The 19702-nt window shown below is 43.5% G+C and overlaps 1 protein-coding gene across 1 annotated transcript in view; it reads left to right on the top strand.

Annotated features, from left to right (window-relative positions):
* Positions 1-19702, top strand: part of LOC124595177 (COP9 signalosome complex subunit 6) — a 45605-nt gene that overhangs the window by 12042 nt on the left and 13861 nt on the right. Inside the window, exon 2 of the mRNA XM_047133790.1 lies at positions 12811-12942. Within this exon, the coding sequence (XP_046989746.1) occupies positions 12811-12942 (132 nt within the window). The remainder of the gene's footprint in view (positions 1-12810; positions 12943-19702) is intronic.

Below are 19702 nucleotides of genomic sequence, written 5' to 3'. Positions count from 1 at the left end.
AGTATTGTATCTTCTTCCTGGGAATAAACACCTCTTCGTCCCAGGTGTAGCCAAGGTTCCATAGTCTTCTTGGCCACAAATGATCAACAACTGTTCTGGGTCTTGTCCTTCAGGGTTGCCTCCATACCAATGAATCACTTCTTTGTGAACATCTTGTGACCCACTTTGTGACAGCATCAATGTCCTCTTATTTGGTTACCCTTCTACTGCAGAAATGACTAGTGTTTTATCCTCCATCAAACCAAATCATGTAATGAATCTTTTGTTAACTGAGAACTGTTTCTGATTCTTGCATTGCCTTGTGACACGGTCCCAAGCCCTGACCTAATTCTTAATCAGGTGATCCAGCACCTGTATGCTACTCGAAGGCTACACTTACTCAGGGTCTTCAACTGTCTTTGTCTCAAAGGTGTCTTCCTTTCACAATGGGGAGATAGTATCATTGTCCCAGTTCTTAAGCCAGGCAAAAATCCAATGTCTTTTGACAGTTTCTGACTGATTAACCTCACCATGATGTTCTGCAAACTGCTGGAGAGGATGGTTGCCCACAGATTATGCTGGGTTCTTGAATCTCAGCGTCTTTTGTCCTATCAGGATGGTTTCCGGGAGGGAAGATCCACAACTGACCATCTGGTCCAGCTAGAAACAGAAATACAGTACACTTTTTCTAAATGCTAACACCTCATTGCAGTCTTTTTTTACCTATGTGAGGAATGTGACAGTTTATGTGATTGCTCTAAGCTTGTTGATACCAGTGCCTACCAATTTTAATTGTATATTACAGCACTGAGGATGGTCACTAAGTGACTGAAAATCGATTTTTGCAGATAATAAAACAAAAAAATACGACCAATGCTGTTTCTCCTTCCAATTATTTCCAAGTGTCTGGCACCTTCACATTGTACTTACTCTCCATAACAAGGGTTTTCAAGGACCCCCTCCGACTTCTATTCATCAGTCCTTATCTCACCAGTTGTTCTGCGTTCGAATAGGTAGTTCAAGTCTCTGAACCACACATCACAGCAGGTCTCATACTATCAGCTTCAGATTCCTACTGAGGCTTCCTGCTTTAAATACTTTAATCAGTGCAAAGTAGTTCCTGTTAACACCTGAAATCCTTGCATGTATTTCTTCACTCATATCATTATTCTCGGTTAACAGATATTTAAAGCTCTCACAACATTCATATTCTTTCCCATTCATAGTCGTGCTTTTTTCTCCCTCACTACACCTTTTCCTAGATGTTAACATATACTTGGTCTTTGACTGATTGTCATCCCCACCTGCATTCCATATCTTTCTAATTTTTCAAACTTTGCAAAGTAACTTAAATCATTTAATAAAGGCAAGTCGTCCAGTCCAGACTGTATACCAGCTAGGTTTCCTTTCATAGTATGGTGACATAGTAGGTCCATACTTAGCAATAATATACAACTGTTTGCTTGATGACAACAAGTTGCACAGGTCACACCAATACTCGAGAAAGGAAATACAAGTAATCCACTGAATTACAGATCTATCACTGATGTCGATTTGCAGTAGAATTTTGAAATGCTGTGTTTGAACATTAAGAATTACTTTGAAAACAATCTATTAACACAAGGTCAGCACGATTTTAGAAAATATCGTTCATGTGCAACACAGCTAGCTTGTTATTCTCACGGAGTTATGAGTGCTATTGACAGGAGATCTTGAACTGATTCCATATTTCTAGATTTCCAGAAGGCTTTGATATAATCTCTCACAAGCAGCTTCTAATCAAATTGTGTGCCAGTGGAGTACCATCTCAGTTGTGTGATTGGATTTATTCTTCTTAAAGGAAACATGTCACACTAGACCTCAAGCAGAAACTTGAAATTTAGGAACTTGAAATTTTAGATGAGTTAAATCGAGGTTTTTTGCAGAAAGCCTTTGCTGCTGAGTTCAATGTTGGACAAGCAACTATTTATGACATCAAAAAGAAATAAGATGTTATTCGACAGTACTCAACACAAATGGATAGTGAGTTGGGAAAACGGAAGTGTGTGTGTGTGTGTGTGTGTGTGTGTGTGTGTGTGTGTGTGAGTGAGAGAGAGAGAGAGAGAGAGAGAGAGAGAGAGAGAGAGAGAGAGAGAGAACGAAGAACTGGACGTAGCTGTTTATAGATGGTTCATACAACAACACAATAAATGAATTCCAGTCTGTGACCCAATTATAAAGGAAAAGCAGCTGCATATATCAAACAACTTGGCAGTAGTAACTTGTCTGCAGCAAGCGAAGATTGGCTATCAAACTGGAAAAAACGACATGACATTTGGCAGCTAACAGTCACCAGGGCAAGTTGCTCAGCTAACGGTAAGGATACTGATGAGTTTGTAAGATGGAAGATGGTATAGGAAGAAGATTTAACTGCTGATGCCTTGTCTAAAGCTGATGAAACAGGACTCTTTTTACAAGATCCTTCTTTCAAAAACATTAGCTGCCAAGAACGAGAAGGAAGCTCGTGGTTACAAGCAACAGAAACAGCGCATAACAGTAATGGCATGATGTAATGCAAATGGGAGTCATAAACTACCGGTTATGGTGATTGGAAAATCCCAACATCCACACTGTTTTCAACACACTGACACAAATACTCTACCAGTGCAGTATTGCACCCAGAAGAAAGCGTGGATGGACAGACAAATATTTTCTCGGTGGTCTATGAAACATTTGTACTAGCAGTGAGAAAAGAGCTAAAGAAGAAAAAGCTTCCACTGAAAGCTATTCTTACAATTGACAATACTCCCAGTCATCCTTCAGATGTTTCTTTAAATTCCAATGATATACATGTACAAGCACTCTTTCTCCCACCCAATATGACAGCCCTAATTCAGCCCATGGACCAAGGAATTTTGTAATCAGTTGAATGTCGTTAAAGACATTCACTTCTTGTCTACTTGCTGAACGAAAGTGAAAATGGCTCTATCGAGACTACGCTGAAGGCGTGGAAAGCAATTAACATGCGTGATATTGTTTTCCAAGAAGCTGAAGCATAGAATAAAGTGGAGAACACTACCATAACGAAGAGCTGGAGAAAATTGTGACCATCCATTGATGCCGGGTTGGATCCAGTAGTGAGTGACAGCAATGAGCCAGTCAATTTGGAATTATCAATTACTTTGTACACTGACATGTTCCACGACATTCCGGGAGGAGAAGAAATTGATGATGATGATGTTACTAAGTGGCTGAATGAGGAAAATTGTAATACAAACCAAACTTGTAACAGATGAAGAAATAATCAAAAGCGTGCAAGAAAGTAATGATGAAAGTGATGAAGAGGAGGACACAGGAGGAGAAAGCATGAAGATTTATCTCACTGCTGGTGCTGAAGCTGCCAAGGTCTTCCTGGAGTACATTATGCAACAACCAGATACATGCAGTACCGATGTAATGCTTGTTAAGCAGTTGCATGATTAAGCATGCCACCATCGCGTATCATCATAGCGACAGTTAAAAATTAGGGACATGTTTCATAGTGAGTGATACGACTGTATAACTATGTACAGAATACACTCAGGACTAAGTTTTCTTTGAAAATTAATGTATGTTTGGATTTAACAAAATATATTGTCTATGTTTTAAAATTGTATCCTTCAGTTAAGTAAAGTACAGTACACTATATCCCCTATGTTTTCAAAATAAATAAAAAACAAAATAAATGAATAAAATAAATTTCAGGCACTCAATAATCTTCCACTTCCACTAATCCGGCACCCATAAGTGCCAGGAATGGCCGGATTAGTGAGAGTCTAGTGTATTATAGATACCCTGTTATTCCTAATTTATACAAATGATTTAGGAGACAATCTGAGCACCCCTCTTAGATAATTTGCAGATGGTGCTATTATTTATCACCTAGTAAAGTCATCAAAAATTCAAAACCAACTGCAAACTGATTTAGACAAGATATCTATATGATGCAAAAAGTGGCAGTTGACTAAATAATGGAAAGTGTGAGATCTCCCATTTAGTGCTAAAAGTAATCTGCTAAATACTGGTTACACAATAAGCCACACAAATCTAAAGGGTATCAATTCAGTTAAATACTTGGGGATTATAATTACGAACAGCTTAAATTGGAACGACAACATAGGTAACATTGTACGGAAAGTGAACCGAAGACTGCATTTTATCGGAAAAAGCACTTGGAAGGTGCAACAGATCCTCTACAGAGACTACCTACCCTATGCTTGTCTGCCCTCTGCTAGAGTAATGCTGTGTGGTGTGTGTTCCTTAGCAGATGAAGAACTTCAAAAAAGTTCAGAGAGCAGTAGCACATTTTGTATTATCACGAAAGGATGTAGAGAGTGTCACAGGTATGGTACACAAGTTAGGGTGGAAATAATGAAAACAAAGGCCATTTTTCACTGCAGATGTGGATGTAGATGTTTCTGACTATCACTCGTTTCTCAGTGACAAGACCACAGTTCTTGGAGTGCTCACTAATTCAAATTGAGTTGTCCAGCTTCTGGCTACTGCTCCTGTTAAGAACTGAACACAACTTGATTAAGTCAGCTCATGTGTCATTAATATATGCAAAAAAAAAAAAATTGGAAACATTTAGAAGAAAACACTGCTCAACACAGATAAATAGATATTGTTCACTTCCTCACAGAAACCCTTACAAAAACGAATAAACTAAATGCTGTATGCAAGTGGGATACAGCTGCTGCTAGCTACTGCTCACTAGCCTACAGCTGAATTACAATGGCATGCCAAAAACTCGAAAGCACACATAGCAAGCTCTTAACTTCACAAAAGTTGTGTGAGAACATTCCCGTCATTGAATATTCTTTGAAAATGTTCCAGTTACAGTAACACCAGCTTTGATAAGTTGGATTTTAGAAATAGTGCTTTAGGATTGGGTGAGTTTTGGAAACATTGTCTGAATTTGTGCTATATGTACACGAGGTTTAGGAACAGTTTGTTGCAAAACATGCTGTACTATGCAAATAAATTAGGCACTCAAATTTCATAGGAAGTGAGTCTGACAAATTTATGCTCCCTCTGCATTTAAGGAAGGACTGATTTGATGCACTATGGAATGATGTAGAGCTGTCGTCCAAGAGGTCCAAGATTACACAAGTAGCCAGAATAAATGTAAAGCATGAGATTTTGTGTAAACTTTATACATGTCAAAGAACATAAATGTCAAAGTACATAAATATAAAAACAAAGATGAGGTGACTTACCGAACAAAAGCGCTGGCAGGTCGATAGACACACAAACAAACACAAACATACACACAAAATTCAAGCTTTCGCAACAAACTGTTGCCTCATCAGGAAAGAGGGAAGGAGAGGGGAAGACGAAAGGAAGGGAGTGGAATGTTTCCTTCAATTATAAAGTACATAAATAAATTGACAAAACTTTATTGACCTGTAGAATGCATTTATATAAGCAGCACTCTCAGCTGTACCAGAGAAAAGAAGGGAACCAGTGGAAAAATGCTCCTATCGGAACACAAAAAAGGCGAATATGTTCCTCTTTAAAAGACTCTAACAGAAAAATGGAGATCCAGCTGTCTTAATTCTCATTCCGCCTTCTTCACCAAAAATTTTGCATACGAACATGTTTGCAGTTGTTTGTGCTGGAAGAGAGGAGCAGAGAGAGAGTGACGGTGCAAGAGAGAGGAGACAGTGCTGGATGAAGAAAATAGCATTGGGAACCAAAGAGAGAGGAGATACTGATATTCAGTGAGAGACAGTGACTGTGTGTGTGTGTGTGTGTGTGTGTGTGTGTGTGTGTGTGTGAGAGAGAGAGAGAGAGAGAGAGAGAGAGAGATGGGTGGAGATAGAAGTAGTAGTTGTTGTTGTTGTTGTTGTTGTTGTGGTCTTCAGTCCTGAGACTGGTTTGATGCAGCTCTCCATGCTACTCTATCCTGTGCAAGCTTCTTCATCTCCCAGTATCTAATGCAGCCTACATCCCATCTAATGCAGCCTACATCCTTCTAAATCTGCTTAGTGTATTCATCTCTTAGTCTCCCTCTACCATTTTTACCCTCCGTGCTGCCCTCCAATACTAAATTGGTGATCCCTCGATGTCTCAGAAGATGTCCTACCAACCGATGTCTCAGAAGATGTCCAAGTTGTGCCACAAGCTCCTCTTCTCCCCAATTCTATTCAATACCTCCTCATTAGTTATGTGATCTACCCATCTAATCTTCAGCATTCTTCTGTAGCACCACATTTCGAAAGCTTCTATTCTCTTCTTGTCTAAACTATTTATCGTCCATGTTTCACTTCCATACATGGCTACACTCCATACAAATACTTTCATAAATGACTTTCTGACAAGTCTATACTTGATGTTAACAAATTTTTCTTCTTCAGAAACGCTTTCCTTGCCATTGCCATTCTACATTTTATATCCTCTCTACTTCGACCATCATCAGTTATTTTGCTCCCCAAATAGCAAAACTCCTTTACTACTTTAAGTGTCTCATTTCCTAATCTAATTCCCTCAACATCACCCGACTTAATTCGACTACATTCCATTATCCTCGTTTTACTTTTGTTGATGCTCATCTTACACCCTCCTTTCAAGAAACTGTCCATTCCGTTCAGCTGTTCTTCCAAGTCCTTTGCTCTGTCTGACAGAATTACAATGTCATCGGCGAACCTCAAAGTTTTTATTTCTTCTCCACGGATTTTAATACCTACTCCGAATTTTTCTTTTGTTTCCTTTATTGCTTGCTCAATATACAGATTGAATAACTTCGGGGATAGGCTACAGCCCTGTCTCACTCCCTTCCCAACCACTGCTTCTCTTTCATACCCCTCGACTCTTATAACTGCCATCTGCTTTCTGTACAAATTGTAAATAGCCTTTCGCTCCCTGTATTTTACAGCTGCCACCTTCAGAATTTGAAAGAGAGTATTCCAGTCAACATTGTCAAAAGCTTTCTCTAAGTCTACAAATGCTAGAAACGTAGGTTTGCCTTTCCTTAATCTTTCCTCTAAGATAAGTCATAGGGTCAGTATTGCCTCACGTGTTCCAACATTTCTACGGAATCCAAACTGATCTTCCCCGAGGTCGCCTTCTATAAGTTTTTCCATTTGTCTGTAAAGAATTCGCGTTAGTATTTTGCAGCCGTGGCTTATTAAACTGATAGTTCGGTAATTTTCACATCTGTCAACACCTGCTTTCTTTGGGGTTGGAATTATTATATTCTTCTTGAAGTCCGAGGGTATTTCACCTGTCTCATACATCTTGCTCACCAGATGGTAGAGTTTTGTCAGGACTCTCTCTCCCAAGGCCGTCAGTAGTTCTAATGGAATGTTGTCTACTCCCGGGGCCTTGTTTCGACTCAGGTCTTTCAGTGCTCTGTCAAACTCTTCATGCAGTATCATATCTCCCATTTCATCTTCATCTACATCCTCTTCCATTTCCATAATATTGTCCTCAAGTACATCGCCCTTGTATAGACCCTGTATATACTCCTTCCTGCTTTCACTTCTTTGTTTAGAACTGGGTTTCCATCTGAGCTCTTGTTGTTCATACAAGTGGCTCTCCTTTCTCCAAAGGTTTCTTTAATTTTCCTGTAGGCAGTATCTATCTTACCCCTAGTGATATATGCCTCTACATCCTTACATTTGTCCTCTAGCCATCCCTGCTTAGCCATTTTGCACTTCCTGTCGATCTCATTTTTGAGACGTCTGTATTCCTTTTTGCCTGCTTCATTTACTGCATTTTTATATTTTCTCCTTTCATCAATTAAATTCAATATTTCTTCTGTTATCCAAGGAGTTCTACTAGCCCTCGTCTTTTTACCTACTTGACCCTCTGCTGCCTTCACTATTTCATCACTCAAAGCTACCCATTCTTTTTCTACTGTATTTCTTTCCCCCATTCCTGTCAATTGTTCCCTTATGCTCTCCCTGAAACTCTGTACAACCTCTGGTTCTTTCAGTTTATCCAGGTCCCATCTCCTTAAATTCCCACCTTTTTGCAGTTTCTTCAGTTTTAATCTACAGTTCATAACCAATAGATTGTGGTCTGAGTCCACATCTGCCCCTGGAAATGTCTTACAGTTTAAAATCTGGTTCCTAAATCTCTGTCTTACCATTATATAATCTATCTGATACTTTTAGTATCTCCAGGATTCTTCCATGTATACAACCTTCTTTCCTGATTCTTGAACCAAGTGTTAGCTATGATTAAGTTATGCTCTGTCCAAAACTCTATCAGGCGGCTTCCTATTTCATTTCTTAGCCCCAATCCATATTCACCTACTATGTTTCCTTCTCTCCCTTTTCCTACTCACGAATTCCAGTCACCCATGACTATTAAATTTTCATCTCCCTTCACTACCTGAATAATTTCTTTTATCTCATCATACATTTCATTAATTTCTTCGTCATCTGCAGAGCTAGTTGGCATATAAACTTGTACTACTGTAGTAGACATGGGCTTCGTATCTATCTTGGCCACAATAATGCGTTCACTATGCTGTTTGTAGTAGCTTACCCGTGCTCTTATATTATTTTCTTTTTTTTATTCATTATTAAACCTACTTCTGCATTACCCCTATTTGATTTTGTGTTTATAGCCCTGTATTCACCTGACCAAAAGTCTTGTTCCTCCTGCCACCGAACTTCACTAATTCCCAGTATATATAACATTAACCTATCCATTTCCCTTTTTAAATTTTCTAACCTACCTGGGCGATTAAGGGATCTGACATTCCAAGCTCCGATCTATAGAATGCCAGTATTCTTTCTCCTCTTGACTAGTCCTCGCCCGGAGATCCGAATGGGGGACTATTTTACCTCCAGAATATTTTACCCATAATTTAATCATACAGTAAAGCTGCATGCCCTCGGGAAAAATTATGGCTGTAGTTTCCCCTTGTTTTCAGCTGTTTGCAGTACCAGAACAGTAAGGCCATTTTGGTTAGTGTTACAAGGCCAGATCAGTCAGTCATCCAGACTGTTGCCCCTGCAACTACTGAAAAGGCTGCTGCCCCTCTTCAGGAACCACACGTTTGTCTGGGCTCTCAACAGATACCCCTCCGTTGTGGTTGCACCTACGGTACGGCTATCTGTATCGTTGAGGCACGCAAGCCAACCCACCAACGGCAAGGTCCATGGTTCATAGGGGGGGGGGGGGGAGGGGGGGAGATAGAAGTAGTCGGACCAAAAGAGAGGGGAGACAGTTACAGTGGAAATGAAAAAGAGAGATAAGTGGAGACAATACACAGGCTTGGGGGTGTCTGGATCCAACCCAGGCTGGCAATTTGTAATAGGTAGATATGGGGGAGTGCATATTTTGGACCAAAATTTTAAACACTTAGGTATAGCGGAAAACACAATTTGGACTCCCCTCCCCCCCCCCCCCCCCCCCTTTCCAGAATTTTTGAGCTGCCAAGGGATGGTGGAGACAGTGGCAGTAGAAATAAAAACAGAAGGAGACAGTGTAAATGAGAGAGGCATCCATGGTAATGTGGAACCACACTGGAAATACCACTTCATAACTGTTTGCTGCACTTTTCGAAAGGTGGGCCATGGAATCTTCAGCTGTCGTGACACGGTTTGTGCACTGCTTGAAGATAGCATGTTGCGTCCAGCATGCTCAGCCATGGCAACAGTAGCTTCTTCAACAATTTTTGGTGCAGTTGGCCGTCGGCTTCTCCTAGGAGTAATTCCCAAATCGCCAGTTAACTGGAACTTCCGAATCATGTTCTCCAACACTAGTGAAGGAAGAGGACCTCTCCGTATTCTTTTAATGTGTCAAAGCTCACAAAGTGCATCAGTACTATTGCTGTTGGTTTTGATAAAAAAGCTTTACGATCAACGCTCCATTGACTTTGTCCAGACCCATGTTGACTGTCTGCAAATTCAGTGCACACTGATGCTGTCTTTAAAGTCTAAATCACCGTACAAGTACTGACGCTTAATGGCAAGTCATGACAATAACACTATTAACAATGCAAATTCTGCAGCACGCTGTCTGGACATCATTCCTACAAAGTTGGGTACCCATATGGTAAATAGTTTCCAGTGTACTCTGGCTCAAGTAGCGAAAGTTTATTTATAATGACCCTGGCAGTGAGAGGGAGATGCTGAGTATGAAGGCTTAACTACAGCAGGAGAGTAATGGGATTTAGTGTGTTCTGTTTTAAAAAGAGCACAAATATGTTCGCATACTAAAATACAGGGTGATTCAAAAAGAATACCACAACTTTAGGAATTTAAAACTCTGCAACAACAAAAGGCAGAGCTAAGCACTATCTGTCGGCGAATTAAGGGAGCTATAAATTTTCATTTAGTTGTACATTTGTTCGCTTGAGGCGCTGTTGACTAGGCATCAGCGTCAGTTGATGCTAATATGGCGACCGCTCAACAGAAAGCTTTTTGTGTTATTGAGTACGGCAGAAGTGAATCGACGACAGTTGTTCAGCGTGCATTTCAAACGAAGTATGGTGTTAAGCTTCTTGATAGGTGGTGTATTAAACGTTAGTATAAACAGTTTACAGAGAATGTGTGTTTGTGCAAAGGGAAAAGTTCTGGACGGCTGAGAAGAAGCCCTGATCTTACCCCCTGCGATTTTTTCTTATGGGGGTATGTTAAGGATATGGTGTTTCGGCCACCTCTCCCAGCCACCATTGATGATTTGAAACGAGAAATAACAGCAGCTATCCAAACTGTTACGCCTGATATGCTACAGAGAGTGTGGAACGAGTTGGAGTATCGGGTTGATATTGCTCATGTGTCTGGAGGGGGCCATATTGAACATCTCTGAACTTGTTTTTGAGTGAAAAAAAAACCTTTTTAAATACTCTTTGTAATGATGTATAACAGAAGGTTATATTATGTTTCTTTCATTAAATACACATTTTTAAAGTTGGGGTATTCTTTTTGAATCACCCTGTATTTGGAGAGGAAGGTGGAATGGGGTTTGAGGCAGCTGGTTCCTCATTTTTCTGTCAGTCCTTTTTAAAGAGGAACATATTAGTCTTTTTGTGCTCCAACAACAGCATTTTTCCACTGGTTAAAACAAAATTACAGATATTGAAGGAACATAATAATATATGGTTTAAAAAGAACACAAGATAATCTATGGAAGTCATTCAAGTCTAAGCACCAAAGTGCTTGTTTTCTAATAAGGAAATGGAATAACTCTGCAAAAAGTTTGTGGAATGCATAAATGATGATAAATTCCACTACAAGATGATAGTGCCAGCACGCAAAAAGAGGGGACAAAAATTGAAGAATTCTTCAGTGGGACACTATGGTTACAATAACAAAAAATTACAGAAGTTGTACAAAGTGGCCAAGAAACAAATAGAATTACAAAGAAAACTAACTGTATTTTGCCAAATAATAAAGGAATTGTACAGCCTGTGACATTTCTAAACATGTTGAATATTCAAGTGAGTGTAAACATACAAAGCTAGGAAGAAATAAACTTCTTAGGTAGAAAATCAGATATGTACACAATGAGAATTTATTTAGGAATAGTATGTTATAGGAAATGAAGATTATTGCATAGACAGAATAGCCAGTTATTTAACAAACATACTTCGCCAAACAGCAAAAGATGTGGTATGAAGAAAGCAGAAGATAATCTCAAATGAAACATGGTAAGTATTAAAGAGGAAGCAAGAATTTTCAGTTAAGGAGAATAGGAACATGCATGAAGATATTTGTGGCAGTACCAGTGTGCCCCACTTCTTGTCACTATCTTACCATGTGGCTCCTTATGTGCTCAGTTCTCTAGCAGTAGGGAAAAATTATACAAGCACTTTAAAATTACTGTGAGCAATTAATTAGTGTGTCCCCTCAAGAGAAATCATCTTTCACCTCCTAGTAAGTCAGAGACTCAAACCTTTCGATTTAGTTGCTTCCTGGCCAGAGTTCAAGATGGAGGAAGGAACACTGCCATTAGATGTCCAAAACACCAGATAGAAGGTCACTTAGACTGATGAATTGTGTCATTCATTAGTGCATACTAATTGCAGAAAAGGATTGCTTTAAAAGCCACATCCTGTTTACTGACAACACACTATTCTGACTGATGGTTGAAGTGTTCTCATGTGGATGGGGCAGGGGGGTTTACACAGAATGAAATGGAGACAATGATAAATGTGCTATCATATCTCAGTGGCGGAATAGATTTGGAGATAGAGTTTGATTACATGCGTCCATTTGTTCATCAACAGGTCTGTTTTACTTTCTGTAGGAAAAGGCGTCACTCGATTGATCTCCAATTCTTGGTATGGTTTGATAACTGCTCCATGGACTCGAGTGATTGTGTGATCGCCTATTTAAAATGACCTCAAGCTTCTGAAGCACATGTGGAACCTGAACTGTGTGAGCTTTGGACAGCAGCTAGAAAGTCTGTATCAGTGTGGATCCCCTTTAGAATCTTGCTGACACATCACTGCTGTCATAAAGATGCAAGGTGCTACTTCACACTACCGTGTAGATGTATTTAAATTCAGTAGGTCATGTGTGTTTAAAGTTGCAAAATGTGTCCTAGGAACAATTTGATTATTCTGTCATTGGGACAGATTTGGACATTTTTGTGAAGCCAAAATTCTTAATTTTATCAATGTAAAAATAAATATTATTGTTTGCATGTTTGTAGAAACTGGCTTTGTCGGTTTCATTGCACATTTAGGGTGCTAGATTAAAAATAATACTTTCTACTACTGGCAATAGTTCTTCCTGTTAAGATAAACACAAATAGTGGTTGTATCTGTAATAATACATGGATATTTGTGTTCTTTTAACTGGTTGTCTTATTTAGAACTTGTGTTCTAACTTTATTTGCTTTTTACAGTTATTGGTGCTCTGATTGGTAAACAGAAGGGACGTAATTTAGAAATTATGAACTCCTTTGAACTTCTGTTCAGTGTCATAGCAGGAGACATAATAATTGATAGAGATTATTACAATACAAAGGAAGAACAGTGTAAGTAATCTTTGTTATATTTTGATTGTATAATACAGTAATTGTGTTTATTGTTTAATGTGAAGTTGTGGCCGAGCGGTTCTAGGCGCTACAGTCTGGAACCGCACGACCACTACGGTCGCAGATTCGAATCCTGCCTTGGGCATGGATGTGTGTGATGTTCTTAGGTTAGTTAGGTTTAAGTAGTTCTATGTTCTAGGGGACTGATGACCGCAGCAGTTAAGTCCCATAGTGCTCAGAGCCATTTGAACCATTTGATGTGAAGTTATATTCATCATTTACTATAAGTTCCCATGGTGCTTTCTGCATTGAATTTCTCTAGAATGCTCATCAATCAAGTTCATGGGTTCCTTGTGCTATGCTGGCAAGCTGGAATCATGTTTGGGGTTCATGATGGGAATTATCACATCATCGTCGACCTGAACTATTCGTAAAATTGACCCAATCATTGTCATCTAAGTCTTCATCAGAGTATAAGGTGCTTACTGCTAGCATCCATTGCTTAAGGTGTTTTTATAATTCTGAGAGTGTAGAAGAAGCAATTTAAAACACCTAGAGTGATATGATGCGTTCTGTTGTTGTGGGGTGCTAGTATACTGCTTCTACTCTGAAGCAAATGAACAATTCCTGTGGTGTCTGAAACATTTCCAGAAGATTATGGTTTACATTGTGGCTTCAGATTGGCCAGCCCCCCAGGGGGTCCACAACTCTTTCGTGGATACGTGCGTGGCGAACACGGGGCCCCGAGCCATTGCAGCCTTCTTTCTCTCCCGGGCTGCATTTCCTTTCCCTTCCCCTCCTTTCCCCTCCATACCCCTTTCCCCTCGCCCTCTCCTCTCCCTCTATTGGTGTCCTTGCTTATGTTGGCCCCCGCTATCCTCCTGGTTCTGTTGGTTTTACACTCTGGCTTTGTTGCGTAATCATCTCCTCCTTTTGGCATTCCTTGGTCCCCCTCTGGGGTTTGACCTCCATTCCAAAATTTCTCTTCCGTAGTGTGAGCCATTTGGGGAAGAGCACCTTACCTAGTGTCTCCGACGTGTGCCCTCCTAGTATATTCCACCTTTTCTTCTACGTCGTTGTCTGATGCTAGGGTGCATAGCCAGCACGGTAGCCAGCCCGTGTGGTGGGGTCGCTATGTACCCTTTTGGTTGAGCCCCCTGAACACACAGGGATCACACTTCTGATACCTGAGCTGTGACCTCCTCATGCATGCCTTGGAGTGGTTGCTCGTCATCCTGGAGCATCGGAACTCCCGGCAATGGCCGCCGTGCCAGACGGCCCTTGCTGTGGCTGGGTGGCGCCCGTGAGGAGAGCCCCTGATCGGAGTGGGTGGTATCAGGGCGGACGCTATGCAGATGAAACGCATAAGGGTCCAAACCTCTGGCCGCTCTTCTGCGGCCGTCTCTCTGCGTGGTACTGATTCCTCAAGTGCTGCTTCTCTTGCCCCTTCGGCCTTCCCTTCCGTGGCTACCCCCTGGGAGGAGGGTCAGGCCCGTCGTCTAGGGGCAAAACCTTTCCCCCGTTATCTAGTTTGCACCAGGACTGATGGAGATACTTTCACCAGTGTCAAACCTTTATTCTTTGTGGAACACATTGAAGACAAGTTCGGCGAAGTGGACTCCCTGAGCAAGATGCGGTCGGGTTCATTACTGATAAAAACTGCTTCGGCTGCCCAATCTGCGGCCCTTCGTGCCTGTACCCATCTTGGCACAATTCCCGTGTCCATTACCCCTCACCAGTCTCTAAATATGGTACAAGGTGTGATTTTTCACAGAGACCTCATCCTTCAAACTGATGAGGAACTTCGGGACAATCTCGGACGGCGGGGTGTTCACTTTGTTCGGCGTGTTCAGAAGGGTCCTAAAGATAATCGTATTGATACTGGTGCCTTTATCCTGGCCTTTGAAGGGGATACCCTTCCTGAGAAAGTTAAGATTATGGTCTATCGCTGTGATGTGAAGCCGTACATCCCACCTCCTATGCGGTGTTTTAAGTGCTTGCGTTTTGGCCACATGTCTTCTCGCTGTACCCAGGACCCTCTCTGTGGTGACTGTGGACGTCCACTCCATGAGGGGAGTCCCTGTGTTCCCCCTCCTGTATGTGTAAATTGTCATGGTAGTCATTCTCCACGTTCAGCAGATTGCCCAGTCTATAAGAAAGAAAAAAAGATACAGGAGTATAAGTCTCTTGATCGTTTAAGCTACACAGAGGCCCGTAAGAAATATGCACGATTGCACCCTGTGTCCATGACATCTAGTTACGCCTTGGTTACATCTTCATCCCTTCCTCCCCCTTCCTTACCCCTGTCCCGGACCCCTCTCCTTCGCCCCTCCCCTGCGGCTCCCACACCTTCTCCTCTGGGCGCCGCTCCCCCTCCCCAGCCGGAGAAGTGTCCCACTCCTTCGGCGTCTGCCGGTCAAGGGCGCCTCTCCCGGGATGCCCCTTCCCGGCACCTTCCAGGTCAAAGGTCTGCTGCAGCGCGGCGACGGCGAGAGCCGCGGTCTATCGGCCCCCAGGTCGCCCGGTCTCTTTCTGTTCCTGATCTTGCTGCAGCTGGCTCCATTATGCCACACAGCCCTCCTCGATCTCAGCCTGAAAAGAAGAAGAAACATAAGTCCCGGGACAAAGAGCCTCTGGTGTCACCGGAGGTCCCTTCCCCGGCTTCACAACCGGATTCTGACCTGTCGTTTATGGATGTCGCCCCCTCCTTGTCGGTGACGGGTGGGGACCCGGCGGTATGACTGGATTTAGCGTGTTCAGCCCTCATTTAAACCATCGTTCTGTGGTTCTCCAATGGAATTGTAATGGCTACTATCGTCACCTTCCGGAATTGAAATCCCTTCTTTCGTCCTACTCAGCAGCTTGTGTGGTTCTCCAGGAATCTCATTTTACTGATGCTCACTCACCGACCCTCCGTGGGTTCCGTGTTTTCTGTCGAAATCGGGTCGGACCCTTGCGGGCTTCTGGTGGCGTTTGTACGTTGGTCCGTACAGACATTGCTAGCACGTGGATTCCTCTCCAAACTACATTGGAAGCAGTTGCTGTTAGGGTCCACTTAGACTCTGCAGTCACAGTATGCAATCTTTATCTCCCTCCTGACAGGACTCTTACACCTGCTGCCTTAACCACCCTTCTTCAGCAACTTCCTCCTCCCTTCCTCCTCCTTGGGGATTTTAATGCTCATCATCCTTTGTGGGGCAGTGCCTTTCCATCTAGACGAGGTCTTCTTATCGACCAATTTATTGCAGACCACGACCTGTGCCTTCTTAATGATGGCTCCCCTACTCATTTCAGTGCTGGTCATGGTACCTTTTCTGCCATTGATCTTTCTCTTTCTTCTCCCTCTCTCCTCCCTTCATTACACTGGTCGCCACACGACGACCTTTGTGATAGTGACCATTTCCCGTTGATTATCACGCTCCCTTCCCGCTCCCCGATGGAGAGGTTACCTCGTTGGTCTTTCCACCGCGCCGATTGGCCTCTATATACTGCACAGGTCGAGTTTTCTCCCTCTTTGTCGGGTTGTATTGATGACGTCCTACGTGACGTGTCTGACGCGATTGTTCGCGCTGCTAACCTTGCTGTCCCGCGCTCATCTGGACAATTTCGTCGTCGGCAAGTCCCGTGGTGGAGTACGGCCATTGCCATTGCCATCCGTGATCGCCGTCGAGCTTTGCAACACTTTAAGAGGCACCCATCTGTAGCCAGCCTTTCTACCTTTAAGCGCCTTCGCACTAAAGCCCGTTATTTAATCAAACAGAGCAAGCGGATATGTTGGGAACGATTCGTTTCTTCCCTTGGTTCCACTGTCCCTCTGTCACGGGTATGGGCTACACTTCGCTCTCTCCAAGGTTGCCATCGGCAGTCCACCCTCCCAGGCCTTCACCTCCCAGATGGCATTTGTACGGACCCATTAGTTCTCGCAGAACATCTTGCGACCCATTTTGCAGTGGCATCAGCGTCGGCCTCCTATCCAGCTGCTTTCCTTCATCAAAAACAGCAGGCTGAAGCTGTCGCCTTATGTTTCACCACTTGTGAGTCAGAATCTTACAACGAACCTTTCACTGAATGGGAATTTCTTTCTGCTCTATCTGCTTCTCATGATACGGCTCCTGGCCCAGATTCCATTCATAACCAGCTGCTTCAACATCTCAGTGCTCCACAACGGCACCATCTTCTTCGGGTGTTTAACCGTATCTGGCTCCAGGGTGACTTCCCTTCTCAGTGGAGGGATAGCATTGTGGTTCCTGTCCTTAAGCCTGGTCAGAACCCCCTATCTGTTGACAGCTATCGGCCAATTAGTTTGACCAATGTTGGTTGTAAGTTACTTGAACGGCTGGTAGCCCGTCGGCTCACTTGGGTCCTCGAATCTCGGGATCTATTGTCCCCTTACCAGTGTGGCTTTCGAGAGGGACGATCTCCAATCGATCATTTGCTTCGCTTGGAATCCGCAGTTCGGCAGGCTTTTTCCCAGCGCCGCCATTTGGTTGCAGTGTTTTTTGACCTTCGCAAGGCCTATGACACGGCCTGGCGCCATCACATCTTACTAACCCTTCATCAGTGGGGTCTTCGGGGCCCACTCCCGATTTTTATCCGCCAGTTCCTGATCCATCGGTCATTCAGAGTTCGAGTTGGTACTGCTTTTAGTTCTCCACGGACCCAGGAGACGGGCATCCCACAGGGTTCGGTCTTGAGTGTCCTTCTTTTCCTCATTGCTATCGATGGACTTGTGGCCTCTGTCGGTCCCTTGGTCGCCCCTGCCCTGTATGTGGATGATTTCTGCATTTGGGTTAGTTCCTCCTCGATGCCATCTGCAGAACGGCAGCTCCAGGTGGCTATACGGCGTGCCTCTGCATGGACCCTCTCCCACGGGTTTCAATTCTCTCCTTTAAAATCGCAGGTGGTCCACTTCTGTCGCCGTACTACGGTCCACCCTGATCCAGAGCTCTATCTCGCAGCACAAAGATTGCCTGTCGTTCCACAGTTTCGTTTCCTAGGTCTTCTTTTCGACAACAAGCTCACTTGGCTGCCCCATATCAGACATCCTGAAGGTAGGATGTTTCCGTAAACTCAATGTCCTTCGCTTTCTTGCCCACTCCTCCTGGGGTGCGGACCGTTCCCTCCTCCTCCGTCTTTATCGTGCTCTAGTTCTGTCACGTTTGGACTATGGTTGTCAAGTTTATGGTTCAGCTGCTCCTTCCACACTGCACGTGCTGGATCCAGTCCACCATCGTGGTATCCGTTTGGCCACCGGTGCCTTCCCTACTAGCCCTGTTGATAGTCTCCTGGTTGAAGCTGGGATCCCCCCTCTTTCTGTTCGGCGGTCCCAGCTTCTGGTGTCTTATGCCCTTACTATCCGTTCTTCTCCCGCTCATCCTTCCTATTCTATCCTATTCCCAGACCATGGACGTCGCCCGCCTGACTCCCGCCCTCGGGCGGGTTTACCGGTTGGGCTGCGCCTTGCGTCTCTTAACCGTGATTTTCGGCTTCCTTCTTTGTCCTGTCTTCCTCGCTCCCTCCCCTCCACCCCTCCTTGGTTAGTTCCTCGGCCTCGAATTCGGATGGATCTCCGCCGCGGTCCGAAAGATTCCATCCCCCCGGTGGTGTTCCGTTCCTTTTTCCGCCAAATTTTATGGGAGTTTCGGGATGCTGTTGTTTTTTACACTGATGGCTCTAAATCTGCTGATCATGTTGGGTATGCCTTCACGTCCTTTGTTGGAACGGAAAATCATCTACTGCCACCCTCATGTGGGGTGTTTACTGCGGAATTGATGGCAATTTCCCGGGCCCTTACCTTTATTAAACAATCCCAACACAACCGCGTTTTGTTATGTACGGACTCGATGAGTGGCCTTCTTGCTATTGACCGGTGTTTTTCGCGCCATCCCTTGGTCTCTGCCATCCATGACCATCTCGCTGATCTTCACCGTGCTGCTTGTTCCATTGACTTCCTATGGGTCCCGGGCCATGTGGGTATCCCGGGTAATGAGCTCGCTGATCGTTTGGCTGGGGGAGCAGTTACTTACCCCCCGTTTTCTGTAACCCCTCCTGCAGCGGATTTACGGCTTCACATCAAATCCCACTTTGCACAGTCATGGGCCAATTCTTGGGAGGCTACTCCACTGTCTAATAAACTTCGTGCCATTAAGGTGAATACAGGCCCATGGCGTTCTTCCTTTAGCCTCTCCCGCAAGGACTCGACCACACTGTGTCGTCTCCGCATTGGCCATACCAGGCTGACCCATGGTTTCCTTTTGCGTGATGATCCACCCCCGCTATGTGGTTGTGGAGCCTTCCAGTCAGTGGCCCACATTTTGGTTGAATGCCCCCTTCTTTTGGCTCTGCGTGCTAAGTACAGACTCCCCCACACTTTACCTTTGATGTTGGCTGACGATTCCCGGATGGTCTCTCTGGTTCTAGGTTTCCTCCGGGAGAGTGGTTTTTATTCTCAGTTTTAAAGTTTTTAATCTCCCTCTGCTGTTGGGGCAGGGCGGTGAGTGTTTGGGTGTCTCCCACTGTAGGCAGTGTTCAGAGATTCCCGATTCACCTCCCTGACAGGAATCCTCTTTTCTTTCCCTTTTACTCTGTTTTTACCCCTTCTTTTTAAGGCTTGGTTAGTTTTTCTATTCCCATACGTACTTTCTGCATTATAGCAGTTGTACCTTTTAAGTCACAGGTGGTCTTGCCTATGCTGTTTCAGCATAGTGTTGGGTTCGTTCTCTTGCCAACTTCCCTCATTTGTTTTCACTAATGACAACGT

This window comes from Schistocerca americana, chromosome 2 (assembly GCF_021461395.2).
Source record: "Schistocerca americana isolate TAMUIC-IGC-003095 chromosome 2, iqSchAmer2.1, whole genome shotgun sequence".
NCBI classification, from domain to species: domain Eukaryota; kingdom Metazoa; phylum Arthropoda; class Insecta; order Orthoptera; family Acrididae; genus Schistocerca; species Schistocerca americana.
The sequence above is the reverse complement of the archived record's forward strand: the minus strand, read 5'-3'. Positions and strand labels throughout refer to the sequence as shown.